Source organism: Pezoporus wallicus, unplaced genomic scaffold (assembly GCF_028554395.1).
Source record: "Pezoporus wallicus isolate ANWC-B61680 ecotype Strahan unplaced genomic scaffold, APGP_CSIRO_Pwel_v1 contig_2870, whole genome shotgun sequence".
NCBI classification, from domain to species: domain Eukaryota; kingdom Metazoa; phylum Chordata; class Aves; order Psittaciformes; family Psittacidae; genus Pezoporus; species Pezoporus wallicus.
This window is the reverse complement of record NW_026636990.1, coordinates 316,351-326,059: the sequence shown is the minus strand read 5'-3', so window position 1 is coordinate 326,059 and position 9,709 is coordinate 316,351. Positions and strand designations below refer to the sequence as shown.

General features: G+C 56.9%; 2 protein-coding genes across 2 annotated transcripts; both read left to right on the top strand.

Moving 5' to 3' along the window:
• Window positions 1–1,470: 1,470 nt before the first annotated feature.
• CCNO (cyclin O) lies at window positions 1,471–2,922 on the top strand. Its single transcript, XM_057402643.1, has 3 exons — window positions 1,471–1,719; window positions 1,803–1,988; window positions 2,119–2,922. Exons 1-3 carry the CDS (start codon window positions 1,471–1,473, stop codon window positions 2,602–2,604), a joined length of 921 nt encoding a protein of 306 aa, XP_057258626.1. The 3' UTR covers window positions 2,605–2,922.
• A 1,824-nt stretch (window positions 2,923–4,746) lies between these two features.
• Window positions 4,747–6,523, top strand: MCIDAS (multiciliate differentiation and DNA synthesis associated cell cycle protein). The gene is made up of 4 exons (XM_057402649.1): window positions 4,747–4,789; window positions 5,153–5,382; window positions 5,503–5,613; window positions 6,053–6,523. Exons 1-4 carry the CDS (start codon window positions 4,771–4,773, stop codon window positions 6,521–6,523), a joined length of 831 nt encoding a protein of 276 aa, XP_057258632.1. The 5' UTR covers window positions 4,747–4,770.
• The last annotated feature ends 3,186 nt before the right edge of the window (window positions 6,524–9,709 follow it).

The window sequence follows — 9,709 nt, the reverse complement described above, 5'->3', positions numbered from 1 at the left end:
AATTAAAACCTGCAAACTACATTCCTTGGAGACCCTGCACAATTTTCTGGATTTTGTTCTAGTTGAGGTCTTTTATTTGTGTCCTTTGGAAACATGAATTAGAAATAAATTTGAGTAATTCACCAACTGACAAGCACCTGTTTCTTCTGGATTTGACTTCTGCGTTTAAGTTGGTTTTAAATGGCTAAACCATAGTGAAAGTGTTAATTTTCCTTGAGTTTTCCCTTGTTTAACTGTGATGCATAGAAAGGTTACATTCTATTTATGTATGGTAAGGTTTAAATTCAGACACGTTCTGTGTCTTCCTCTGGCATGCCCTGCTTTGTAATCTTTTAAAGAAATTGCTTCTTTCTGTTACTGTTAAGGGGATATATATAATAACTAGGAAAGTGCATGCTCCTGAGTGATCAAGTTTTCTGCAAACCAGGTGAAATGGGTCACGCTGGTGTGCAGTGTGGTTATCTTAAACACAAATGAAAAAGACTGTCTTTCTGCTTCTGCAGTGTGTGAACAACTCCTGTGCCTGTGCTCTGTTGGGTAGATTAACTTTTTTATTTAATAAATCTCTTAACACCTCTGTTATTTTTCTCAAGGCATTTGTCAGACACAAGACCAGTATCAGTTGATCTTTCTTACCGCAGTCGCAACAGCGGTCTGCAGGTTGTATGCTTTTTAAAGACAGCATGTCCTGCTGCTCTCTGCCCCCTCTCCATGCAGATGATTTACTGCTCCTGCTGTCCTCTGCAGAATTTCCATCCCCTCCTCTCTTACCGTTGAATAGACTGCTTGAACCTCTCCTTTTCCCACTAACATCTTCCTTGTTACTATCTGGGAGGGATTTTCTGTTTCCTTCTGTAAGTCTTTCCTCATCTATAGTGGACTTGATCCGTGGCTCATATAACCAAACCATAGACTGGTTTGTGTCGAAAGGAACCATAAAGCTCATCTCATTTGAACTCTGCAGTGTTGAGGTCAGACTGGAACTGTTCAAGACCAGATCGGATGGGCCTTCGAGCAACCTGTTCTAGCGGAAGGTGCCCGTGGCAGGGGAGTTTGAATGAAACGAGCTTTTATGGTTCCTTCCAACACAAGCTATTCTATGAAAAGAGAAGATGCAGCAGCTCCAGCGGGTTCGGTTTAGGCTCCGCCAGAGGCGGGTATTGCGGCACCTTTGCCCAGTGCCCTACATGCCCTTCCAGTGAGCCGCCGTGCTCGGAGCCCTTCCCCGCAGGTCGCAGCCCCGCGGCGGCTCCTCCTCAGCCGTCCCGCAGGGCGGGAAGCGTTGAAGAGCCCGGGGTTGGTAACTCGGTCCTCTTCTGTTTTGGAGACGTCGCTCCCGGCGGTGCCAAGCGGCCGCCCCGCTGCAGGCGGGAGGGGGGCTGCCCGGGGGCGGGCGGTCCCGGCCCCTCGGCTCAAATAGCCGCGGCCGCCGGCGCTCCCCGCAGCCCAGCCGGCACGGGCCGCCCCGCCATGGTGACGGCGGCGAGCGGGCGGCGCGGCTGCACCCCGCAACGGCGGGAACCCCGCGGCTCCCCCTGCCGCTGCCCGCGGCTCCCGGCGCGGCGGCGGCGTCTGGGGACGGGGACAGCGGCGGCGGCGGTGGCGGAGAGCCCGCAGGAGCTGCAGGCTTTCCGCGACTACGGGGAGAGCTGGTACCGCTCCCGCAAGGGGCTGGAGAGCCGCTTCCAGCCGCGGGAGCCGCTTGCCCGGCAGCCGCAGGTGGGGGGCAGCGGGGACGATGAGAGGCGGCGGGCGGGCGTAGCGCGATACTGGCCCCGCCTGACCCGCTCCCGATGCCGCAGGTGACGGCGGAGGCGCGCTGCAAACTGGTGAGCTGGCTCATCCCTGTGCACCGGCACTTCGGGCTCTCCTTCGAGGCGCTCTGCCTAACCGTCAACACCCTCGACCGCTTCCTCGCCACCACTCCCGTGGCAGCAGACTGCTTCCAGCTCCTGGGGGTGACGGCACTGCTCATCGCCTCCAAGCAGGTAGGTGGGGCTGCCCCGCCGCCGGAGTCTCTGCGACACTCCTCAGCCACCCTAAGCGGCTCCGGTGCCAGCCCTGGGCCGGATTCAATATCCCTTTCCCCCGCTCCTTCCTCCTGTCTCTCCCTTGCAGGTGGAGGTGCACCCCCCAAGCTTAAAGGAGCTTCTCGCCCTGTGCTGCGGCGCCTTCACCGTCCAGCAGCTCCGCAACCTGGAGTGCATCGTCCTGCTCCGCCTGGGCTTTGACCTGTCGGCGCCGACCATTAGCTTCTTCCTGGAGCACTTCAGCCAGGTGCGGCTGCAGGCGCAGGGCGCCGACGCGGCGGAGGCAGCGGACGCCCGGATCCTGGCGGGCGGCATCTCTGAGCTCAGCCTGGCGGACTACGCCTTCATCGGGTACGCCCCATCGCTGCTGGCCGCCGGCAGCCTGGGGCTGGCGGACCGGCTGCTGGGCCACCGCCGGCCCCTGGACCTGCGGGTCAGCGGCTACTCGGAGGAGCTGCTGCGGGACTGCATGGGGCAGCTCCAGCTCCTGGTGTCGCTGAACGGGCAGTCCCTGCCGCTCCTCCTGCCCCCGGAGGTGGTCCAGAAGTGCCCCTGGCTGCGGGGCGGCCGCTGACTCTCCGCGCCGCCCGTCACTGGCACCTCCGGCGCCTGCACTGCCCGCCTCGGTTTTGGCTGAGCGGGCTCCGTGCTGCCTCGCCGTTAGTGCTTTGTAGAGGTGGTGTAGTCTGATAAACTGATCGTTAGCGTTTGAGAGTCGGATCACGTTTTGCACATGATGTTACTATCCGTCAGTTGCACTTTCCCTTTGCTGTTTCTTAAACCCCAGTGTGTAAGTAACATGGATAACATTGTGTTGTCTATTTGGAGGATGGTCCATAAAGATAACTGCGGAAGGACCGAATATACGCTGAATAAACTATTTTCTACTCGTGACCCATTCTCGTTTATTTGCTGGGATAGCACACGCACTGGTGCGAAACGACTTTGCCCAGCAGTTAGCTCCAGCTCCAGAAAACAGTGGTAACCGGTGGTGTCATTCACCATTTCAAACTGATTGTCGCTGGTTGTGTCATGGCTCGGGGAAAGAAAATAAATAAAGATAAAATAGATGCAGGGGTCTAAGAAACCAAAACGCCAAATAACAAAGGAACTGGTGACTGGTTTTGCAGCAAGTCTGTAGTCCACGTGCATGCTCCAAACACGCTGGCATTGTAGCACGGGGAACATTAGAATCATAGAGCTGCACTTTCTCCATTGCATTGCTGTGGCGCTGGAGCCGCGCAGACACACGCGCGGCTGTCGCCAGAGCCGCGGGCAGCAGGAGCAGCACCGCCTGAGATGCTGCGGGGGGGGAAACACCTGAGCGCCCATCGCGGGAGCCTCGGGTTTAGCCTCCTCCAGCCCCGTCCGTAATTTCAGCCGGGCTCGGCGTAACAGCGGTGCGGGACTCCCCAGGTGGGGACAATCCCCGGTGCGGGGCTCAGTAAAGTCCTGATGCCGCAGGACGGTTTGGGGTTTTCCTGTCCTCCCTCTACTCTTCCGCCGCTGATGGCCCCTGGCCCTGCCGCTTCAGAAATGCCCTTACGAACCCCCGCCCAGCCCCAGGCAGAAACCGGGGCGGGGGGGAACTGATGACACCGGGACCGGGGCGGAGTGTCCTCGGCAGCGGCGCAGGCATCATCTCCGGGACAGCCCCCTCCGCCCGCCCCGGCTCCGCGGGCGCGGGCGCGGGCTCCGCGGGCGCGGGAGCCGCCGGCGCGGTCCGGGGAAGGGGCGGGAGGTTTCCGCGCCCAGGCGGAGGGCAGCCGGGCGCGGGCAGCCTCCAGCATGGGCCCGGCCCCCCGCGCCCCTGCACGTGGGGCGGCGCCGAGCGGGGCGCGGGCAGGACGGCGTCCGTCGATGCCGGTGCCGGGGCTGGAGCCGGTGTCGCGGCGGCAGGATGGAGCAGGGCGGCCGCCGCCGGGCGTTCGGCAGCATCTGCCCCAACAGGGTCACGGGCCCGCCCGCCCGCCCCGCCAAGAAGTCGGCCCGGCCTGTCGGGGGTGCGGTGGGGGCCGCCCCGAGCCACCGAGCGCCCCCGTCCCTCCCTGGCCGCAGCGGCGCCCCGCCGGCCTCCGCCGCACCCGCCCTCGGTGAGTCTGTCCGCCATGGCAGCCCAGACCCCCCGCCAGTGTTCGCCGGCCCCCACCGTGCTCCCCATCCCTGCATCCTCCGGCCGTGCCCGTCGAGGTGCCCCCTGGCCGCTATTCCCACTTAGCAGCGCCGCCCTGGCTGTGTCCATCCATGCGCGGGCCCTTCACCGCTGTCTCTCACTGCCCCCAGCGCTCACCACCATCGACTGGCAGGATTTGGCAGCCTGTGACCCCATTCTTCCCACCACCCCGGCCGGCCCCGTGACCCTGCAGCAGGTAACCCCCAGCTGGGGCAGGCTTGGCAGCCCCCGTCACAGGCACCCACGGAGTGGTCCTTTCAAGGTGATGGGTGCTGGCAACCCGCCCAGCCTCAGGCTTCCCCACTGTGAAATGGGCACAGTGGGGGACAGCGTCTTGACCCCCTCGTTAGATGTGGAAGGGCAGGAGACAAACACCCAGGGGGGCTGGGGCTGTGGGAAGGTGCTGAGCATAGGCACCAGCCTGTGTCTGAGTGCTATGGGCAGCAGTGGGCAGCGCAGGAAGGTATGAGCCCTGGGACCTGCTCACTGGCATGTTAACTTCACCCCTTGCAGGGTCCCTACTTCCAGGATGGACCAGAATTTGATTTCCAGGAGTTCAGAGATGCTATGGATGATTTTATATCTGGCAAGTAGATATTTTTCCTTAGCTGAGCCAAACGCACCTGCATGTGCACATCAACAGCCACACTGTGTTCTGTCTCTTTTGTTTGCTTTTATTTTGGGTTTTGGGTTCCCACTCACTCAGGATTCCCACCCCGTGGCACTCTAAGGCAGCATGCCTCTGTACACCCCGTTAAGGGAACCTGGGCTGGCACTGAGCTTTCCCACATGGGGGAAAGAATTTAAAGCCAAATTAAGAGATTGAATTTAGGTGCACAGCTGCCACAGCAGAGAAAAATCTTGTTGGGACATACCAGAATGTGTGTACTGCGGTCAAGGGGAAGAAGATGTGAATACCTGTCTTAACACCTGTGGCTGTTCCCTTCAGACGCATCCACCTTAATGCCACCATCGCTGGACTGCGCCGACTTTGATTTCTCACTTGGCGAGGAGGTGGCCTTTGACTGCTGCACCCCGCAGCTGGAGTGCAGCATGCTGCCACAGATGCCGCCGGCACAGATGCCCCTGCAACATCCACCTTCCCCGGAGCCATGCTGGAGGGACCTGGCAGACCAGAACCAGAAAGCACTGGGAGATGCCCTTGAGGCTAACATCCAGGTAGGGACCCTCACGGTCCTGCGCTGGGCTGCTTCTCTCATCCTACTGAGGTGCTGCAGAGCCCTGGCCTCTGGGTGGCGCGGCTGTCCCAACCACCCTGTCTTCACCTGCCCTTCGCAGCTGCAGGAGACCCTCACGCAGAGGCAGGAAGAGCTGGTGACGCTGCAGGAGAGCAACGTGCAGCTGAAGGAGTTGGCAAGCCAGGCCAGGCAGCTGGCTGCCGTCCTCGATGTAAGTGCTGCCTGCACAACATCTGACCTAGCTGCCCAGCCCACAGCTGGACCCTGGGGATGCTGCGGTGGGGACAGGGTTCAGGTTCAGGCTGAGTGGCAAAGGGTGGGACAGGGCCACGGTGGCGGGATTGTGGGATGGGGTGTTGCAGTGGGGGTCTGTGTGGTGGGGTGGGATGGTGTGAAGCAGGGCAATGTGGACCTGTGTGGTGAGGGTGAAGCGCGGGATGGAGCAGGGCAGCGAAGGACAGTGTGGTACAGCTCGGAGCGGGGTGGTGCAGGATGGGGCGGTGCGTGATGGGGCTGTGTGGGGCGGGGCAGTGAGACGTGGGAAGGAGCAGTGGTGGACAGCGTAGTGCGGCTCGGGACAGGGCAGTGCGGGCCGGTGCAGGGCTGCGGTGAGGTGCAGCCCGCGGAAGTCGCGCTCTCTCCCCCGGCAGACGCTGATGCTTCCACAGTGCACCGACGGGGCGGCCCTTCTTCCACCTCCTCCTCTTCACCCTCCGCCTCCTCCCGTCGCCGCGTCCCGTGTGGGTGCCGGACGGGCGGGGCCGCGGGAGGAGGCTGCTGCGGTGGACGCCATGCTGCGGGCCGTGTCGGAGAAGTGCCGCGCCGCTCTGCGGACCCTCGGGGGCAGCCCGGGGAGCAGCCCGGGGGGCAGCCCCACGGCCAAGCGCCCGCGGCCGGCTCCCCGCCTGCACGGCTCCTTCCGCGGTCTGCGCACCTCCCACGCCGCACCGCGTCCGGACTGCGGGGAGCTGGAGGGCGGCGGGGAGCTGCAGGGCGGTGGCAGCCTGCGGACGGCGCTGGGAGAGGCGGGCGGCATCCGCACCCTGGCCTTCCCGCAGGGCAGCGCCTTCACCTTCCGCACGGCCGCCGGCGGGTACCGCTTCCGCTGGGTGCCTCGCTGAGACGCCCCCGAGCCCCGCCACTACGCACACGCGTGTCCGGGAGAGGAGGAGCGGGACCTGAAGCAGCGTCAGGCTGGCGGGGATCCTCCTCCATCCCCCGGCTCCTCTTTTTGTCCTTGAAAACGGGTATTTCTGTATTTCGGATTTTCCCCCGTCGCTGGAGGCTGGAGATAAGGGAGAAGCGCGGCGGAGGCAACGCAGCGAGCTGGGGGCGCTGCAGTGGTCGCCAGGCTTCACACAGAGCTCTTGTGGTTATAGAGTTGACAGCTTGCCCTCAGTAGTTTCATACAAGCATAGAACAGTTTTGGCTGGAAGGGACCTTAAAGCCCATCCAGTTCCAGCCCCCCTGCCATGGGCAGGAACACCTTCCACTAGACCAAGTTGCTCAAAGCCCCTTCCAACCTGGCCTTGAACACTGCCAGGGATGGGGCAGCCACAGCTTCTCTTTTTACTAATGAATTTAATGAATGTAGACATTAAATGAAACTCTGCATGGTGTTACCCAGAGATTTCACTCAGTTGAGCAGGAAAATGTAACTCAGAGGACAGTGACTGCAGCTGGCGGGTGTGAAAACAGACAGAGAAGTTTAGATCTTTCTCATGGAATTTCACATCCACAGTGTTTACAGCTTGCACTTGTGTCGTTCATGTGTGCAGCCATAGGTGCATACTTGCACTCAGTATGATAATTAAACACTGCTTAGAATTGACATTTCTTTGTATTGATTTAATGTAAACACGGTGTTTTGCACCAGGCATGCGTATTTGCTTTCGTTAGAGAAAAAAGAGCTCAGCAAGTTTTCTTGATGTGCTCAAGTAGAAAATGATAGAATAAAACATGCTGCTGTTAACATTCAGTGATACTGTCTCAAGTAAAGACTGATACACTTCACTTGGCACCTACTGATCTGGGAGCTGAACCACGGGCAGCACACGTGAAATGGTACCTGAAGTTTATTTTTCTCTGGCACATAAGTGAGTGAGGGCACTGTGCTCCACCCATGACAGAGGTTTTCTCTCTGTGATCAGTTTTTCTCTTTTCCAATGCCCAGATTTTCCAATATTCCTGAACAGCTCCATGCACGTTATCGGGAATCCAACTGTAACAGGCTTGTGTGATGGTTCAGACAGCACTATGCCATCATCTTGGTAGGGTTCTTAGGGTAGCTGCAGCCTTGCATGTAGAGTTGTGCTTTTGGCAGGCAGAGGCTATATTAGAAAAGAAAACAGTCCTTGTTTCCAGCATGGTGTATAGTTATGTGGCTCCTAGAGACTGCAGAGGTGCTCCTTCACATAATCACAGAGTATCTCAACTTGCAAGGGACCCATGAGGATCTTGGAATCCAACTCCCTGCTCCTCGCAGGATTTGTGATCCTTCCTACCTGTGGTCCTTCGTGTCTGCAGCACTGTCATTTTCTAGCAGGGGCTTCTTGCTGAAGCCTTGTCTGGGATGTCAGGGGCTCAGCCCTGGGATGACTCTGGAGATGTGCGTATTTCAGAAGAAAACCATTGTCACCTTGGCCAAAATGCTTTATGAAAGCTCTGTTTCAGCAGCAGAGATGGGAGACAAAATCTGCCCAGTGGCACTGAATTCAGCAGGAAAGAAACAGAGAACATAAAGCACCTTGTATAGATATCTACAGTTCTCCTCCATGTGTTTTATGAAGCTAAACACAACACATGCAGTGTGTATAGCTTTGTAATACTCATAAGTGTATAAATTTCCCCAGAAACAAAGTGATACGTTAAAACTGGAGATTTTTACAGGATGCAACAAAAAAATAACTATCCTCATGGATTGTCACTAGTATTGTTCTTGCCTTTTCAGAATTACAAACATGTTTATCCACTTACCTTTGCAGTTAACCTGCTATAGGCTTGCCACTGATTACTTTTACTCACAGCGTTTCTGTGTTAAAAGTATCCTTGATTAATTTTAGGTTGTGATCTAACAGTAGCAGAAAATGAAAGTAGATGCCTTCTTAAAACTTCTTTTATTTTAAACCCCACTAATTGGAAAGGCTGAGAATTGGCTAATCAGACTGGCATGCTTCTCACTGAAACTCACAAGAGCATCACCAGACACACAGACGTGTAACACGTAGAAGTGTTTTATCTGTAACATAGTATATTCATAGTATTATTCTATAAACATAGTTACATAGCTCGCTAGGCCCTGGCAGATAAACCTCAGGTGTAAAGGGTGGGACCAGTTCTGCGCACGCTGTGCCTCACCTAAAAAATCCACTGTGCAGGCCCGAAGGGTTTACCCACACTTGCAAAGCCCTGTAGCGACAGGTGAGGGACAAAGCGGCAGGTGATAAGGTGCACTGGAAGTCGCAGACCCAACCCTGCATGTCTACTCTTTTATATGGGTCTGAATCATGGGTTATCTACTGCCATCACCTGTGACTCCGTGAATGCTTCCATCAGCGCTGCCTCTGCTTTTTGCAGCCGGATTTGCCAGTCCCACATTGGCCTTTTTAGTCATCAGTGCATTTGAAGTAAGTGTGGGTAAAGCCCTTCCCAAATCTTTGTTCACGAAGTCAAGCCATCATCATCATCATCACAAACATCTCCTTTAAGGTCTAAAGGTGTATTTTATTTTTAATTCACATTTACCTATCCACCTCCATACAGGACCTTAATGAAAAGTGGACAAATCTCTTACACAGATTAAAGCAGCCTAGCAGCTGCTTTCACCAGAAGTAACTTAAAAGACTCCCAGTGCTTTGTCCTTCTGTCAGAGGAGTTGGTGGGATCACAGGGAACAAAGCTTGGCCCCTTCGTGCATGCTCATGCTTCACGGTTGTTTCCTCAGAAGGTGATCTCTGAAGAAGTCCACCTCTAGGAAATCTCATGTCCAAACTGATTTGGCTTTATGCTGGTGTCTCGGTCAGGATCTGTGCCACCAGGCAGGAGCCCCTGGATGTGCAGGTGTGATGGAATGAAGAGCATGCTGGTCTGTGATTGACATTCACTGTGTTTTTCTCTCCCTGGTGGTGTGTTGTCCCTGCGATGGGTAAAGGGAGCTGGTCAAGCTCCTAATAGAAGTAAGACAAAGCAGATGCAATGACATTTCCTGAGCCTTGTTCCTTCTCATAAGTAACCTTCCTCTGCCTTTCCCTGTCCTGCTGCTGCTGGGCATTGGATAGGTGGCTGTGGATGTGTGGTGGTGTGGGACT